At 42.4% G+C, this 19,505-nt stretch overlaps 1 protein-coding gene across 5 annotated transcripts in view; it reads left to right on the plus strand.

Annotated features, from left to right (window-relative positions):
- Positions 1-19,505, plus strand: part of GLIS3 (GLIS family zinc finger 3) — a 489,852-nt gene that overhangs the window by 165,151 nt on the left and 305,196 nt on the right. For all 5 annotated transcript variants that reach the window (XM_029055436.2, XM_039910818.1, XM_039910817.1 and 2 more), the window contains one exon: positions 14,959-15,166. In XM_029055436.2, coding sequence (XP_028911269.1) covers positions 14,959-15,166 — 208 coding nt within the window. The remainder of the gene's footprint in view (positions 1-14,958; positions 15,167-19,505) is intronic.

The following is a 19,505-nucleotide window of genomic DNA, read 5'->3' on the forward strand; positions in this document are numbered from 1 at the left end:
GTTGGGTCCAGATCTCTTAGATATATTAAAAAAAAGGTTGGATTCTATAATTGCTCCATTAACCTTAAGTTGGTCTGAATCTTGATCCCAGAACTCGACAGCACGTGCTGAATTAATGATTAGTATTGGTTTGCTTTTTTTATGTCTAGCTTTTCTTGGGTTTGATAATCTCTTGAATGCTTCTATGTAGTGTGTTTCAGGAGTCTTCTTTGGCAGTATAATTAAAAAGCTGAGACCATTCAATTTCATTCTTAGTGAACAGGTACCTGCTTCCCAAAAAACCACTGGATTATTTAGCACCAGTTGATTTTACCATGGATGGTCTTAACAGAGAGAAAATTAGTGGCCCCTAGCGCCTAAACTGGTCTTTCAGCACTATAGACAATAATAATGGGATGGAGGCCAAGGTAAGGAAGGGAAGTCTTACCACATATCTTGCTACTGCTCTGGTTACCCAGACCACACAGAGCCCATGGATGTACTGAATCTCCCTGACATTTGTTCAGGCATCCGGTATAAGTTTCATTCTAGATTAGTCTAGTCTCAAGACTGTAGGGGTTTAGGGCCTGAGCTCCATCTATGCTTGTGGTATTTGTTAAACACTTACCATATGGCAGGCACTGCCCTAAAGCACTGAGGTAAATACATGATAATCAGGATGGATATTGTCCATGTCCTACTTGGGGCTCACAGTCTTAATCCCCATTTTACAGATGAGGGAAATGAGGCACAGAGACGTTAAGTGACTTATAACAATAATAATAATGGCATTATTAAGCACATACTATGTGCCAAGCACTATTCAAAGCGCTAAACAGCAGACAACTAGCAGAGTGGGGATTGGAACCCAGGTCCTTCCGACTCCCAGGCCCATGCTCTATCCACTTGGCCATGCTGCTTCTCTACTTTTCAGGTAGCATGTGGATTCTTCTTGAACTATTTTATCTGTTTAATCATCACTCTTCTGTTTGGCGGGGCTAACATTTGGAGTAAGCCAACACACAGGCTTTGAAAAGGTGTTCAGTGGTTCTGGAAATTAAAAAGCCCCCATTTTATTAGAGGCTTTTTTTCACCTTTTCTCTAGGATTCAGAGAAACTTTTCTCGGTCCGGAAAAGTAATTGAGTAGGTACGATAGCACCAGCAAGGAAGACTTTTCTGTTGAAGACAGAGTCTGTGAAGAAAAACAAATCACTCTTAAGAGAACGACACGTTCTTCTAAATATTCTCCCAAACAAATTCTGATGAAATGTAATGCAGGTTAGATTTATTGTGTTCTCCTTCTGAGTCAGATTTATTAGAAAAAATGGATTCCAAATGATAGAGGAGGAAAAGCTTCCTTTTAGCAATGGCCTAGTCTTTATTTCTCATGACAACCTACCTCTAAAAAATCATCTGGTTTATTGTCCCTGCTAATGGTAGATTTTTTTTTCTCCTTTTCCATTTAGGACCTTTGATGTATTTTTATTCATAAGTGAAAAAATGTATTATGGCTTTATTTCCTTTTATTAATAGTTCCTTCTTGCACTTAACCACATTCTGACTTTCTGGCATATAAGCCAATGAGCTCATGGTTAATCATGTATAAACAGCCATCTAATTATATGGTTTCAAATTTTCATTTGACCGGCTCAACAAAAATGACACAGGAAAGAGGAACCTGACCAGCTCCCTCCCTGTCTTCTGATACCTGGCTCCTCTTTTCTTTTCCTCGTTTCCTCCCCGGGCTTAGTAAAAAGCAAGTTATAACTTATCAGAAAAAAATCCTTTTGCATTTGCCAAGTATCTGAGGTAAAATTGTTCTTTTCAAGGCTACGTGTCAGAAAACAAGTTGGTCAAGCAAAATTATACGTCTTTTTTTCAAACTTTTCACATACTATTCTTCCTTCTGGATCAAGGGTGGCACTAGTGCCTCCCCTGATCCAGAAAGAATTTCCAGAGGGGCTGGGTGTCAAATACTCCTGTGGCAGGATTTCTTCTCCTTCTCTTTCTCCTCCTCCTCCTCCTTCCTCCTCCTCCTCCTCCTCCCTCTCCTCCTCCTCCTTCTCTTCCTTCTCCTTCACCTCCCTCTCCTGCTCTTCTCCTTCCTATTCCTCTTCATCCCCTTTCTCCTTCCTCTTCTCTTTCTTCTCTTTATTAATAAGAATAGCAGTAATAATAGTACCTTGTTTTGATATAATGATTTTATTCCCAAAGCACTTTCATGTTAGGTCATTTTTTGTCTTCCCAATATCCTTGTGAGGTAGGTAAAGACAAATATTTATCATTCCACTTTTGCAAAGGAGGAAACTGAACCATACTGAGATTTCAGTAACTTGCCCAAGGTCACACTGCACGCAATGGCAGAAATGGAACTAGAAGTCAAGCCTTCCAACTTCTAGACCCAGACTCTTTCCACTATATCATGATGTCTCTATTTCAACCCACTGTCTCATTGGTCTTTAATTTTCTCCTTAAGGGACAAGAGAACCATTCCAATGCCCCACCATCTTGAAGACACTCAGATTGGCACATATTTGAAAAAGAATAATGAGAAAATCTTTCTGGACTAAGTGCTTCTGTGTTCAAACATGAGGCCCAATCCCTTTTCTTGTTCAACAGATTGATGATGCCCCTTAGTATATAGAACACCCTAGATTTAGAATGTATAGTGCAAACCTCAGGGTGCTTACAAAGAAACAGGAAGACTTTATTATTCCTTCCTCCTTGCATATTCTCTGGATTTGCTTGTGCTTCCTTGAAAAGCATCTGAAACTGTCCAGACTGATTCAGCCTGCCTTCTGGCTTGAGAAAAACTATTCCGTAGCCCTAGGAGGGAGGACAGTGAGTATGAAACTTGGCTTAAGTGACCACTTTCCACATTATCCTCTTTATCCTTTCATGGAAAGATCCAAATTTCATCGTTCAAGCTGCCTTAACTGAAATAGGCCCATATTTTAAAGCTAAAATTCATGAATCCAGAGGAACCATTTTTAGAAACAAAGTAGGTAGCATTTTTGTCACTAGTTGAATCACAAAGGGTTCATGACTCTTAGAGGTCCTTAACTAGAGGCATCAGTAAATCTTTGCTCATAGAAAAAGCTTGAATAGCAAGTGGTTTATTTAATTTGGATATTCCTATTTCCAAGAGTTAGAGACTTGATTTTTGCTTCATTGTTTAACTGTATAGCATTAACTAGGCTGCCTCCTCCCCATGGTATTGCCTTTTTTAATGAAATACAGGATGGAAAGCGAGAGCAGTGCTGTAATAATAGCACTTATTAAGGTGTTACTGTGTGTAAGTCACTGTACTAAATGCTGGGTAAAAGTACATAGATGAGAATTAGCCTCGGTCCCTGACTCTCAAGATACTGACAAGAATAAGGGGTGGGGTGGGGGTGGTGGGGTGGCTTGTTTTTCACCTCTGCCTATGTGTCAGTTATAAATATATATATAATTATTATATATTATATAAATTACTATATAATTTACATGTATATATGTGTATACATATATACCCAGAGGGAGAGAGGCACACATGCAGATGAAGAGAGTGCTGCTATCCATTAGGGTCACAAATGACACAGTTGATGGTGAAGATTTCTGTGTATGTCTGTGAGTGTGGCTTATAAAGCCATTCAATCAATCATCTTTATTTAGTGCTTACTATGTGTAGAGCACTGTACTTGGGAGCATACAGTAAAACAGAGTTGGTAGTCACATCCTCTGCCCACAAAGAGCTCACAGTCTAGAGGGAGAGACAGGCATTAATATGAATAAATGAATTACAGATATGTTCATAAGTGCCCCCTCCTACCTCATCTCACTTCTCTCCTACAACCCAGCCTGCACAATTCGCTCCTCTAGTGTTAACCTTCCCACTGTGCCTCGATCTCACCTGTCTCGCTGCCGACTTCTAGCCCACGTTCTGCCTCTGGCCTGAAATGCCCTCCGTTCTTAAATCCGACAGACAATTACTCTCCCCCTCTTCAAAGCCTTATTGAAGGCACATCTCCTCCAAGAGGCCTTCCCAGAATAGCCCCACTTTTCCTCATCTCTTCTGCATCACCTTGACTTGTTCCCTTTGCTCTTCCCCCTCCCAGCCCCATATCTGTAATTTTATTGGTATTGAGGTCTGTCCCTCCCCACCGCCATCCCCCTCCCCTCTACACTGTAAGCTTGTTGTGGGAAGGGAATGTGGTGTTGTAATGATAATAATAATGGCATTTATTAAGCCCTTACTATATGCCAGGCACTGTTCTAATCGCTGGGGTAGATACAAAGTAATCAGGTTGGATGCTGTCCCTACCCCACATAGGACTCACAGTCTTAATCCCCATTTTACAGATGAGGGAACCGAGGCACAGAGAAGTGAAGTGACTTGCCTAAGGTCACACAGCAGACAAATGGCAGAGCCAGGATTAGAACCCATGACCTTTTGACTCCCAGGCCCGTGCTCTATCCATTAGGCTATGCTGCTTCTCCTGTACTTTCCCAAGCACTTAGTACAGTGCTCTGCACACAGTAAGTGCTCAGCAAATAAGATTGAATGAATGAATGAATACCGTGGGGCTGAGGATGGGATGAATAAAGGGTGCAAATGCTAGTTCAAGGATGACGCAGAAGGGACTGGTGGAGAGGAGATGAGGGTTTTGTCAAGGAAGGCCTCTTGGAGGAGATGTGCTTTCAATAAGGCTTTGAAGGTAGGGAGAATGATTGTTGGGTGTGAAGGGGGAGGGAGTTCCAAGCCAGAGGTAGGATTTGGGCTAGGGGTCCGTGGCGGGATAGAGGAGATTGAGGTACCATGAGTTCCGTGGCAGTAGAGGAGCGAAGTGTGTGGGGTGGGTTGTAGTAGGAAATCAGAGAAGTAAGGTAGGAGGGGGGCAAGGTGACCGAGTACTTGAAAGCCGATGGTTAAAGAGTTTCTGTCTGCTGTGGAGATGGATGGGCAACCACTGGATGGGGCACCCAATGCACGATAAACAATCCCTTCCACATCCCATGCATGTTAAGATTGCTCCTTCTTGCACTGAAGCATTTGTTACCCGCAGTGCCTGTCCCTGTTTTCATTTTCCTAACTCTGTGTTGTGAACTTCTCGTATAATTAAGAACAGAACTTATAGATTAAAATTGAATATAAATATGTCTTATTAAATTAAAGATACCGATTATTATCATCCCTTTAAATAATAGTTGTAAATTATTCACTGGCATCAGACAGAGGACGAGGTCCTATTAGAACCCAGTCAAGAACCTATATTTTATCGTTCCTTTGAGAGTATTTTTTATGTGTTTCGTCTTCATCCATTTCAATACTTGGATATGATGAAACATGATTCTACTTCTTTGATCACTTTTTTGGTCTAACTTGAAGGAATTTTCTAACCATTTAATTAATTTAATTATTTTCATATTTTACTTTAATGTCCATAATCCATCCTTGATGAAAAGATACCTCATGTTGTAATACCCGAGGATCGTTATTTTAGGAAGATTATTATAATTTAGTGAATATCATAATTTAGGCTTTCCTAGTGTCCTGAATCTATTCAGATGGAAAAATGTTCTCTATTGTTTGGTCTGCTGGGTAAGGAAGTGACTTTTACTCTTTAATACCAGGGGTTACTTCAATGACTGATGATCTAACCTCATAACCAGTTAATATTTATCTCTATTAAAAGGAATGGATCCACGTTTTACAGAGTGGTGAGACTAAAGTAGCCTTATCAGGTGTAATGTCATCTCCCATTTATGTGGAACCTTTTTTACACCTCAAGTGTTCATTTTGTCAGTCAAAATGATATTCCATATTATGAAGTAGCATGGCCAAGTGGGAAGTGCACGGGCCCGGGAGTCAGGGGAAGTGGGTTCTAAACCCACTCCACCACTCGCCTGTTGTGTGACCTTGGGCAAATCATGTAACTTCTGTGTGTCCCACTTTCCTCATCAGTAAAGTGGAGATTAAATCCCCATGCTCCCCCCAGACTTAGATTGTGAACCCCTTGGGGGAGAGGAACTTGGTTCCCAGTGATTACCCCAATGCTTAGTACAGTGCTTGTAACACGTCAAGTGCTTAAAAGATACAAATAGGCACAACCCCTTTTATCCTGGACTTGTTCCTGACCCAATTATTGCTTCTCCTCACCATCACTGAAATCTGGCTCTTCCCAGACAACACTCTCTGTCTTCCCTGCCACTCTCTTCTGAAGACACTTCATCCTCTTCTACTTTCCAGGTCTCTCAGAGAAAGGGAGAGGAGTTGTCTTGCTTCTTCCCCTCCAATGCTGCTTTTGCACCATCCCACCCACCACCCTCTCTCTCTTTCCCTTCCTTTGAAGCCCATGTTATCAATCTCTAACGACCTCTCAGGTTTCCGGCTACTCCAAGAGGCCTTCCCTGACTAAACCCTCATTTCCTCATTCCCCTCTTCCTTCTGCGTCAACCTGACTTGCTCCCATTATTCACCCCTCCCTCATCCCCGCAGCTCTTAAGTACACATCCGTAATTTATTTATATTAATGTCTGTCTCCCCTTCTAGATTGTGAGCTCATTGTGGATAGTGAATGTGTCTACCAACTTTGCTATGTTGTACTCTCCCAAGCACTTAGTACAGTGCTCTGCACACAGTAAGTGCTCAATAAATATGATTGGTTGATTGATTGACCTAAGTTCTAGTCCTGGCTCTGCCAGTTGCCGGTTGTGTGACCTTGGGACAGTCATTTAACCTCTTTGTGCCTCAATTACCTCATCAATAAAATGGGGATTAAGACTGTGAGCCCCATGTGGGTGTGTCCAACCCAGCTATCTCTTATCTACCACAGAGCTTAACAAAAACCATTTTTAAAAAATGAGCTTATTGTCTAGTGGGGTCTAAGCATGGTGTTCCCTAGAATACCCCCTGATACTCTCTCATCTCATTCTCCTCCCATCCCCTCTTTGGCTTTCTTCTTCTTCCCAACAGTATTTATAAAGGAGATCTTCCACCTCCTCTCAGAATCTACCCTCTCCACCTGAGCCTCCCATGCCATCTCTTTGCACCTTATTAAAATACTTGCCCCCTCCCTGATCACTGTCTTCAAATGCTCTTTTCTTCCCCACTGCTTCCAATCATGTTATGTCTCCCCTATCATAAAAAGACCCTACTTTGACCCCACTGCTCCCTCCTGTTGTTGCCTCCTTTCACTCCTCCCATTCCTCTCCAAACTCATGATTGAGTTGTTTACACCCACTGCCTCCCCTTCCTCTCCTCCGATTCTCTCTTTGACCTCATGCAATCTAACTTCCAACCTCTTCACTCAGTGGAAACTGCCTTCTCAAAGGTCACCAAAAATTTCATTCTTGCAAAGTCCAATGGCCTCTACTCATCCTAATCCTCCTAGACCTCTCAGATGACCCCTCGCCCACATCCTCCCTCTAGGCTGGAACTCCCTCCCCCTTCATAACCTGTAGATCACCACTCTCCCCAACTTCAAAGCCCATCTTAAAGCGTATCTCCTCCAAGAAAACTTCCCTGATTATCCCTTAATTTCCTCCATCTATGGCTCACCTATGCACTTGAGTCAGTACCCCTTAAGTACTTTGAGTCTCTCACCACCCCAGCCCCACATCATCCTTTGATACTTGATACTCACCCCTTCCCAGCTCTATACACATATTCCTATACTCAGCCACTTCCCCTGAGCTTAATTTATTTCAGTGTCTGTCTTTCCCACTAGACTGGAAGCTTCTTGTTGGTAGGGAACACATCCACCAACTCTCTTGTCTTGTACTCTCCCACGCACTTAGTGCAATTCTCTGTACACAATGCCACTTACTGATTGATTGAGGCCACCATTATTATTCTTATTCTTACTGAGCGGTCAAGAAATGACTGGGCTATTTTCTCATTAGGTTCTCAGGATGTTGTTGTTTGCCAAACAACATTTAGTTATTATTAATGTGTTCTAAACAGTTGTTCTTTAGGAAATTCCAAACACTCTTTTAGTCCTCCAAAGAACTGTCATTTCAATTAAAGTGACCAAATTTAAGAGGTAGAGACATTTAATTTTAATGGATTTGGATCCATGAAGAGTAATGACATGTAGACCAATAGGAGTGATTGCTGCCTTTCATTTTTGTATAGCAGAGGCTTTGGAGTCCAGTGACTTGAAGAGCAATTCATATAGACACTGTGGCAGCGGTTGTGAGTGTTGGCCTCTGAGCCACAAGGAGCCTAAAATTCAGCTCCTCTAACATAATGATGGCATTTGTTAAGCGCTTACTATGTGCAAAGCACTGTTCTAAGCACTGGGGAGGATACAAGGTGATCGGATTGTCCCACGTGGGGCTCACAGTCTTAATGCCCATTTTACAGTCTAGGTAACTGAGGCCCAGAGAAGTTAAGTGACTTGCCCAAAGTCACACAGCTGACAAGTGGCGGAGCCGGAATTTGAACCCATGACCTCTGACTCCCCAGCCCGGGTTCTTTCCACTGAGCCACGCTGCCTCTTTTGCCAGATTACCCTATTGAATTTTGTTTTCATTTTGTGCATTTGTCCATATCGTCATATTATCTTAGTGTTTTGTTTTCTCTCTTTCCTTTTATATTCTTTGATTGTGAGCCCCCTGAGGATCAGTGACCGTGGCTAATTTTCATGTACGTGTTCTTTCCTTTCACTTAATACAGTGCTCTGCGTACAGTAAATGTGAAATATATGCTATTACTACTTCTCCAGTGGAACCCCTCCATTACCCTCTCTTAAGACCCAGCATCATATTCATGCATATACGTTCTTCTGTATGAATATGAGTGTGTGTGTATCCCCTTTAAACCATACCTGTTAGTTTAATTCTTGTAAAATATTACTTTGTTGTCATAAAGACATATGAAGAGAATTAGGAGGACATGAAGACATGCTTATGTAGCTCCTCTGACTCAAATATGTTGGTATGGGAAGCAGCATGGCCTAGTGCCAGGAGAACAGGCTTGGGAGTCAGAGGACGTGGGTTCAAATCCTACCTCCATCACTGGTCGGGTATGTGACTTTGGAAAAGTCACTTCACTTCTCTGTGCCTTTGTGCATCTGTAAAATGGGAATTAAGACTGTGAGCCCCATACGGAATGTGTACTGTGCCAAGGTATGGGAAGGGTGGTGGAGGACAAGGTATGGGTGGGAAGATGAGTTCAGTTTTAGCCCCTTTAAGTTTGAGGTGATAGGAGGGCATCCACGTAGAGATGTCTTAAAGTCAGGAGGAAATGTGAGATTGCAGAAAAGGAGAGAGATCAGGGCTGGAGATGTAGTTTTGGGTGTCATCAGCATAGAGGTGGTAGTAGAAGCCATAACACATTAACACTTTGTAAAATATTATTCAATTTTAAGGAATATTTGCCACATATTTTGGAATCCCTAGCATCACTCTATTTTCCCTGAGCATGAAAGAAATATATTTTCTTGGATAGATTGGAGGGAGTGATCTTCCTTCTTGATCCTTTCAGTTCTTTGGAAACCTTGCACTTTGTTTAGTTCTCTTAGTTCTCTCCTGCTTGAATCCCCCTTCCCGCCCTTCCCCCCCCGCCCCCCCCCCGGCTCTTCCCTCCACCCCCCACCCCCGTTAAAGTTGCAAAACTTTATTTACACTCATGTCTCCAGCAATTTTTGCATGGGCATTTTTTAGATGAAACCCCAGATATGTTTCAGAATTTGCAGGTCTTCACATGTTGCTGGATCAGTCAAACAAAAAAATGCCTACATTTTTCTTAACTGCCCTGAAAAATGGTGAAATCTTTTTTTGCTTGAATTATCCTGATTGACTGTGTATCCAAATTATTCAGATTGACTGTCCATCCATCCATCCATCCATTCTCTACTTCACTATGTTCTATGTATTTTTAGGAAAATTAATGAATGCTAGGCTTTTCTAGAGGACAGAAATTCAGCTATGTGATAATTGCAGCATAATGATCTCTGAACTCAAGAGACTAGTTTAGATATTAACAAAATGTCGTCGCATTAAAGTTAACTACCAGCGTACTTGAACTAGGAGGTATACATTTTATCCACCAGGCTGCAGTGTCTTTGGCTAAAATGCATGTGATATTTCAAATGCTATCTATTTGAAATCTTGTGTGAGCAGAAAACACATTTTTTTTAAAGTGCAGTATCTAAAAATAAGCAGTATTCAAAAAAGAGAACCAGCACATGACTAGATGGCACATCTGGTAGTCAGCAAGCTGTACAATTTGTTTTCGGAGAATACAAGCCAAAAACATTCTGAGTTGGCCAATTGAAAATATTCTATTCTATTTGCGTTGACACCTGGAATAGAACAAGTGGCTTCATCACACTTAAAGCAGAAAGGACATTGGAAATTAACAGGGAAATAACAATATTAACTATCTAAGGCACTCTACTGCTTGAAAAGTAGCTCTCTTTCCCTCCCATTACTAAAGTAGAAATGACATTAAAAAGGGGTGAAAAGAAAGCCATAACAATGCGTGTCTGGATGATTTGAATTTCCTTCTTTTTTTTAAAACCATATTTGTTAAGCACTTATGATGTGTCAAACACTGTTCTAAGCACTGGGGTAGATTTCTTCCCTCCCTTAATGCTTAGATTTTCTTTCCTTTGAAGGCCAGGGGCCATAGCTAATTCTCACACATGTATTCCTAATGCAGTGCTTTGCTCCTAGTAATCACTTTCTAAATACTAACTACTTCAACTTGTGGAGCCAAATCAAGGGAATGGAAAGACACACATGAAAAATGGGGAGAAGCAGTGAGGCCTAAAGGAAAGAGGCTGGTCCTGAGTTCTAATCCCAGCTCCTCCATTTCTCTGCTGTGTGACCCTGAGCAAATCACTTAACTTCTCTCTGCTTCAGTTACCTCATCTGTAAAATGGGGATTAAGACTGTGAGCCCTATGTGGAAATTTATTTATATTAATATTTGTCGCCCGCTCTAGACTGTAAGCTTGTTGTGGGCAGGGAATGTGTTTGTTACATTGTACTCTCCCAAGTGCTTAGTACAGTGTTCTGCACACAGTAAGTGCTCAATTAATATGATCGACTGACTGACTGACTGAAATTCAAGAGCGAGGTTTACCTAAATGTTGGCCTAGGGAGGAATGAAGAGTTTGAGCAGGTGAAGAGAGCAGATATGTGGTAAGTTCCTTGTGGACAGGGATCATGTGTACATTCCAAGTGCTTAGTACAGTGCTCTGCACATAGTAAGCACTCAATAAATACGATGGAATGAATGAATGAACTCTTTTGCAATGTACTCTCCCAAATGCTTAATACAGTTCTCTGTAAACAATAAGTGCTCAAGAAATACCATTGATTGATTCTAGGATCTTAACTCGGGAGGTTCTTGCCTTGATACCTGCCCGTTAACCAGATACTTTTCAGTATTCCTGCTGGGCCTGTCCACCTCACAGAACTGCCTAGGTGTTTCTTTGATCAATCAATCACTGGTATTTTTTGAGCACCTACTATGTGCAGAGCACTCTACTAAGCACTTGGGAGAGTACAGTACAACAGAATTAGCCGACACGATCCCTGTCCATAGCGAATTTACCTCGGAAACCTTTACCACCAATGGCATGACCTCGGCATGCGTTCCACTATTTGCAGTGACAGTACTAAAACTGGACCGACATCAGGACTAAATAGATAAAATTGGGAGATAAATAGTCGGGCTAAGCAAAATCTGAAGTGGACTGGGATGTAACTAGTTTAACTTCTCTCTGAGACAGGTGATGGGGCTGGGCATATTGACACTACCCAAAATTGGTTATCTACTGACACTTGATATCCTAGGATCTTGTGGAAAATAAAGTCAGGCTTTTATAACTTTGTGATGTGAGTGAAAAAAAAATTACATTTGAGGTTCCACTTCTCAGAGGATTGTGTATGCTTGGATGAAACTTTTATATAAAAGAAGGCAGCTGAGTCCATTTGTGAAGTTTATTGAAGTTTAAAATTCAGTTGCATTTGCTCTGAGACAGGATTGAAAAAATTACGTGGGATGCCAAGCCTGCTTTTATCCAAGGGAGCTCAATCATTAAAAAATAGAATCTGATGAGATTTTTTTTATACTGATGATGACTATTGATGGTGTTTGTTAAGTGCTTACTGTGGTGATACACTGTACTAAGTTCTGGGGCTAATACAAGATAATCGGGTGGGACGCAATCCTTGTCCCACACTGGGCTCACAGTCTAAGTGGGAGGAAGGAACCGAGGCCCAGAACAGTTATGCAACTTGTCCAAGGCCACACAGCAGGCAAGTGGCGGAGCCTGGATTAGAACTCAGGTTCTCTGACTTCCAGCCTGTGCCCTTTCCGCTAGGCCACGCTGCTTCAGCTGATATGCCAAAGTTGGGGGTAATCATTTGCAATAGGTGCAGAACGTACTTAGATTTTACCGTGATGGTCACAACCATGCTCGGTAAAGTATAGCCGTGCAGAAGGAAGGATTAGAATGATCATCGTCCGTTAACGGAAGTTGCAACAGACGCACAATAGCTTTTGCATGTCTTCTTCCTGGGACCAGTGCTAGCAAATGGCATTTCACAGGCCCAGTTTTAGGGTGCTACAGAGGGGAACCATCTGCTGCTGCTGCAGTAGTTCTGCTCCTTGAACTGTCTCCTCCTTGGACTGAGCCCCGCAGACCGTGGATCAGCATTCAACATTACTCTAGGCTGAATCTCTGGGGAGGGCACAGTTTAATAAGTGGAACTGCTTCAGTAGAAGGTAATTCAGCTCTTGAAATTTCTCTAGCCCTTCCTTGTGCCTGTCAGAGAATACCCGTATCATTGGAGTATTCATTCATTCATTCAATCAATCGTATTTATTGAACGCTTACTGTGTGCAGAGCTCTGTACTAAGGGCCTTGGGAGAGTACAGTAGGACAATAAACAAGGCACATTCCCTGCCCACAATGAGTTTACTGTCTAGAGGGGGAACAGACGTTAATATAAATATACTTATTTACATAGGAAAGGAGGAAAGAGTAGGAAAGAGAGAGGTGGGTTTATTATTTCTAGGACTCTGCTGTTGGGGACTCTGCCACTCACAAGGTGACAGGAGGAGAGGAAGTAGTAACCCCTTCAGATTGGAGGCCCTGGTCACTGCCTGCTTCACCCACCCCTAAAACCTGTGACTGTTTCTACCAGTCAATCTTCCCTGGAAGCAAAGGGTCTTGTCTTTTGTTTCTCCTTTTGAGTACTATCTAGATGTTTGCTACAGTGAAGGATTATTATTATCTAAATGTTTGCTACAGTCCAAGGAGGATTCAGTTCAAGGAGCAGAACTACTGCAGATGGTTCCCCTCTGTAGCACCCTAAAACTGGGCCTGTGAAATGCCATTTGCTAGCACTGGTCCCAGGAAGAAGACATGCAAAAGCTATTGTGCGTCTGTTGCAACTTCCGTTAACGGGCGATGATCATTCTAATCCTTCTTTCTGCACGGCTATACTTTACCAAGCATGGTTGTGACTATCACGGTAAAATCTAAGTACGTTCTGCACCTATTACAAATGATTACACCCAGCTTTGGTGTATCAGCTGAAGCATCGGGGCCTAGCAGAAAGGGCACAGGCTGGAAGTCAGAAGACCTGAGTTCTAATCCAGGCTCCGCCACTTGCCTGCTGTGTGGCCTTGGACAAGTCGCATAACTGTTCTGGGCCTCAGTTCCTTCCTCCCACTTAGACTGTGAACCCTGTGTGGGACAAGGATTGTGTCCCACCCGATTATCTTGTATTAGCCCCAGGACTTTAGTACAGTGTATCACCACAGTAAGCCTTCACTGGAATGAAATGAATCTGTACATCTTATTTGGCTAGTCCCCTGAGAATTTGTGGAAGAATCCTTTCTGCTTTGTGGATATAGCACATCTCCTCCCCAAAGCCTTCCCCAAATAAGGCCTCATTCCCTCTTCTCCCACTCCCTCTGTGTCATCCTTGCACTCGGCCTTGCACCCTTTATTCATCCCTCCTCCAACCTCATAGCATTTAGGTACATAGCCATAATATATTTGTTTATTTTAATGTCTGTCTCCCCCTCTGGACTGTAAGCTCGGTGTGGGCAGGGAACATGTCTACCAACTCTTTTACGTGGCTTAGTGGAAAGAGCATGGGCTTGGGAGTCAGACGTCGTGCGTTCTAATCCCACCTCTGTCACTTGTCTGCTGTGTGACCTGGGGCAAGTCACTTAACTTCCCTGTGCCTCAGTTGCTTCATCTGGAAAATGGGGATTAAGACTGTGAGCCCTACGTGGGACAACCTGATTACCTTGTATCTCCCCCAGGGCTTAGAACAGTGCTTGGCACATAGTGAGCACTTAACAAATACCATCATCATTGCCATTATTATTATCATTACCGTGCTCTGCACACAGTAAGCACTAAACAAATATCATTGTTATAGGGTTGAATATCTTGTGATAGAACTATGATTCTATCCTGAGAGAGAGAGAACAGAGATGGAAAGTTAAACTATGACTACTTCATGAAACTGGTTGGTTATATTAACCTTCTAATCTTTCCAAAAGAGAATCTCAATGCAGCAAATGACTTGACCAGATTTAACAATAGCAAAAGTTGTGTCTGCTTGGTGATATGAAAATTATTAGATCCTTTAAGAAGAATCTGGCTTGGTACCATCCACCATTTACCTCCATAGCCATTTACAAAGTAACTTATAAAATGGATTTTCTCTTGGCCATGGATACTCTCACGCAGAAATGTAAGAATACTCGGTGTGCTTGGTGATCGTGAACAGAATCTCTGCTGAAGCATGACCTCTGAGGAGGAGTATGTTTGTGCCACAAGCTAAAAATGAGACCCAGAATGAGTTTGAACCGATTTCCCACTGTGATCTATCTTTCGAAAGACTTCACCGTAAAGCTAACGGTCAGCTGGGGCTTGACATAGTCTTGCGGGGATGTTAATTTTATATTTAAGTGCCTCCAAATCTTGAAAGCTAATCGACTGTATTTCTTTTTAGGGGGTCTTGGCTATGGACCTCAGTGCAAGTCCATTGGAAAAAGCAGCTGCAACAACCTCGTAGTCACCAGCAGTCCCATGATGGTTCAACGACTGGGACCCATTTCACCTCCTGCCAGTCAGGTCTCAACAGCATGCAACCAGATCAGTCCTAGCTTACAGAGGACCGTGAATGCAACCAGCCTGAATATGCTTCCTTCAGATACCAGGTCTTGAGTTACTTTTCTTTCTCTCTTCGGTATTATAAAAATTGTGTATTTATGAGTATTTCCCCCCTCCTCCATCACTGAAGCCACTTGGAGGTGACCATGATAAATTCATTGTTTTTCTACCTATGTTATCCTTAAAGGGATGGAAGGATATATATATATCAAATATATATATATATATATGTATATCAAATATATATATATATATTTGAGAATGAGGAGTTCGGGGCATCAGTGACTAAAACCCTATCTGTGACACAGGGACATCCCCAACCTAAAACGTCATGGGCTCTTGAACCACACTGTGGCACAGAGTGAGCAGAAGTGTTGTCAAATCCTAGCAATTAGAGATCCGCCAACCATACCACTTTCCTCAGGTATATCAGTAGCATCTGCATATCCAGCCTCCTTCTTCTGACTCTGCTTTGTGTCTCCGTGTAGCTCTCCTCTGCACGAAAGGATGATGAAGGAATGAGGAACGTGCCCCTCAGTCATGTAGTCTCATGGTGCAGACTGTAGTTTTGTAGATGCCAAACATCATTCAAATATTCAGTATTTATTTCAGTGATCCAAACTTGGTGTTTTGGGCTTTCAAAGGCTGGATAAACAACAGCCCAAAGAAATGGCTTTGGTGCTACGCCATTCGGTATTTCATTGTTTGAGTGGGGATCTGGGAGCTCTGCTCCAGGTTGTGGAAATGAAAAAGAAAAACTGCCATTGGGTGGCACAGGGGACAAACTGGGACAGGGTTTTCCCCCTGAGACATTTTGCAATGGGAGGCTGCCTGTCATTGTTCCATTGATGATTATACCTTCAGGGATTCCTCATGCTGCTGAGTGTTGCATACAAAATGAACTGTGCTGATGGGGGGGGGGGGAGGGGGCGGCGGGGCGGGGGGTGCCGGGGCTTGTGTCACTGGAGCCTTTCAGTCAGATCCCTGTCCATGGCACGTCCTGGTCCTGGTCTGTCCCTTTGAGGCAAAGCCATTGTAATTAATGGAGCTGCATGACTAAAGGCATAGTCTGGCAAAGCTGTATATAACTACAGTGATAACAAACAGGAATGAGCTGTAGACCCCATGAATGGGTCTTATCCTGTTTCTTTCTGGCACATTTCATTTCTTGAACTGAATTTTTAGTTTTGAAAGGCAAAATTTGCAAGAATCGTTGAATGGTCTTTTCATTTGTCATGCCAGATTTCTGGATTCCATGTCTTCTTTTGCAGCACTAATATCCTAAACTAATGCAGGATTCTTTTGCAAATGAAATAAAACAAATAAGCTGGGAAAATATGGAAACACTTAATTTTTGTGTTTTAAATGCCTGTTTTTATTTTATTTTCAGTGCTTAAAATGTACATGCTAGTTAGGGCAATTTGAAGGTAATTCGGTTTCTGGGTATAACTAGGAAAGGTAGTGGAAAGTTACATTCATGATCTATCTACTAAGGGCTGATTAGCACACAAAAAATGTATTCATCTGCTTGAGATGTGGCTGCCCTGAGGAAATCTGTAACTATTGCTGCCTACAGGAGAAGCATTGGGCTGTGTTCAAATATGATGGCAATAAGTATTTTATCCTGATAATAAATAACCTTTCACTCTACACAAGTATATACTGCCTATGTACTCTTGTTTAAAGTAAATGTAATTCCATATGGCTGTCACAACTAATGAAGATTATGAACTGGTTATGTTCAGTAAAGTGATTGAAAATAAAACTTGGTGGTATGGAAGGATAGTTGGGAGAAAAAATGGAACAGTTGAATCGTTTTGAAGATGTAATCAACTTCCTAGCTAATTTGGTCCTGTTGCCATCTCACTGATAGAAATATCTTTCTTCAGGTTGGTGGCAAAGACCAGAACTTGGTGTGTTTGTTTTTCTTTTTTCTTTCAAGAGACAGGTTAAAACATAAAAAATGAAGCCAAATGACAGCTGCCCATTGCTGGTGTCAGCATACTGGGCAGCAGAGACTCCAGCGACTCTCGAAGAAGAAGACATAAGAGCAAGAATGAATTAATTCAAGGCCTGGGTTTGATTGTGGCAATTCATCTAATCCACTTTGGTATACCCACTCGCTCTAAGCAGCAGAAATCATCTGTCTAGCAAATTGATGGCTTCTATCCATCCGCCTAACTGGGAAGATCAGTAAACCTCTCTCATGTCAACATGGGAACATACAGGCTTTTGCCCTGGAATGGCTGCCATGTAGACTTTCCACGTGCACCCTTTCCTACTCAGTTTTGTGGTTTCAGAGGTAGTGGAGAAGACAAACCTCAAAACCACTATGTCCTCCAGATGCTCAAAATTAGGAATGCAAAAAGAAAGAACTAAGATAAAGAAGGAAAGTTACCTTAGACATTGGATGGAGAATCATATATACATATAAATCAATATTCATATATGAAAATCTGTCCTTTGTCTGGGCTGCAGCTTCAGAGACCTGTGATTGACTGGAAGATGGTTCCTAAGTGGAGTGATTGATTGACTTGAGATTTTCATGAAACCTCTGCACTCCAACCAAGTCTGAGCCAAAGGCTTATGCTTTGAGTTGCCATGGCTGGGTGAAATGAACAGAGTCTTTAAGGACTGTTGCCCAAGGTCTCAGTTTAAGATGTGTATCTTCCCCCCCACCTCCCCTTCCCCCCAAATAAATACAAACTTAGTTAAATACATGAGAAAATATATATAAAATGTATGATCTATAGTTTGGGGACTATTAACAACCTTTCTAAAGTAAGAAGCATGCTATTTTGGTTTAAAATTATACTCGACATGTTCTAAGACTAAAATAGAGCCATGGTGGCTTTAAGTTAAGGCAAGTCTAGTACAGTGTTAATAGCCTTGATGCCAGAATTGTGATTATTTTCTTTTAAATTAGAAAATTGGCTTGGATACAGCTGCCCCACAGAATCTAACATCCCTGGACTCACAGGAGAGTTACCTGGCCCTAGGAAACTGGACTGCACAGCCACAGCTGAAGTCCCTGCCTAGGCCCCGTTATCTACAGGAGTTGGATTGACTCAATCCCCAAGTGGAGTGGAGGACTGGTCAATGGAGGACTGGTCAATGGACTGCTCTTTCCCGCCAACTCACCACATTACTCCTGAAGGCTTCTCCACACAGAAGCACAGTGAAATATGCACAGATCACACTCACTTGCACACACTATATACCTGCACAGGTAGGTGTATTTATACAAAAGCACATACTGTTAGGGACAAGCATATTCACAGAGAAGCAGCATGGCCTAGTGGAAAGGGCTCGGGCCTGGGACTCAGAGGCCCTGGGTTCCAATCGCTGCTCCATCACTTGTCTGCTGTGTGACCTAGAGCAAGTCACTTAACTTCTCTCTGCCCGAGTTACCTCATCTGTAAAATGGGGATTGAATCCTTTCCCTCTGACTGTGAGCCCCATGTGGGGCAGGGACTGTGTTCAACCTGATCACCTTGTGTCTACCCCAGTGTGCACAACAGTGCTTGACACATAGTAAGCGCTTAACAAATTATCATTATTATTATCATTATTGTATTTCCTTGGTGTGGAGGGGGCTGAGAAGCTCTAGCTCCAGGAAAGGTAAGTGTCAAATGGCCTACAGATGCCGGCATCCTTGTCATAGCTACTGGCAGGGCTGAGATCTTGACAAGAGATCCTGGTGTGGGAAATCAGCCAGGCAGCAGTGGCAGGAAAAAGTAATTGAAATTGCAGTGGCTGCAGTCTGCCACTGGCTGGCTAATTTTCCACAGCAGCTCCTACAGGATTCACTCCTTTGTTTCCATCTAGCCAGCTCTGATAGTGGTGCCAGGATTCTTTACTAAATTAGCATCTTTCACTTCCTCTCGTACACCCACTTCTAACTGTTGGTTCTTCACAAAAATTCACTCTCTAGTACCTAATAATAATAATAATAATGTTGGTATTTGTTAAGCGCTTACTATGTGCCGAGCACTGTACCTATACCTTGACCGATGTCCCACACACGTTCAAAGCTCTTTCAATACCACTTCACCTTGGAACCAGACAGATACATCTTGTCAGAAGAGTATTCCCTAATTCTACTGTTTGGCTCACCCAGAGAAACTTTTAAATCTGTTTTCTCTGACTTGCCCTGTAGATCAGACAATCGAGGAGGCCTGGGAGGAGGCTGCCATCACCGTCCACCTCCCGCCCTATCCCTGTTGCCCTTTGATTTGATGGTGGTGGTGAGGGGGAAGTGCTGAGCAGCAGAGGAGGGAAGCTATAGGAAAGGACAGGGGCAACTCTAGCAGGTCAAGATTTTTTTTAAAAAAAGACACGAGGGCAACTTCTAGGTTGCCCCAGGTGCTGGACTGGCTCAGCCGG

This window comes from Ornithorhynchus anatinus, chromosome X5 (assembly GCF_004115215.2).
Source record: "Ornithorhynchus anatinus isolate Pmale09 chromosome X5, mOrnAna1.pri.v4, whole genome shotgun sequence".
Lineage (NCBI taxonomy): Eukaryota > Metazoa > Chordata > Mammalia > Monotremata > Ornithorhynchidae > Ornithorhynchus > Ornithorhynchus anatinus.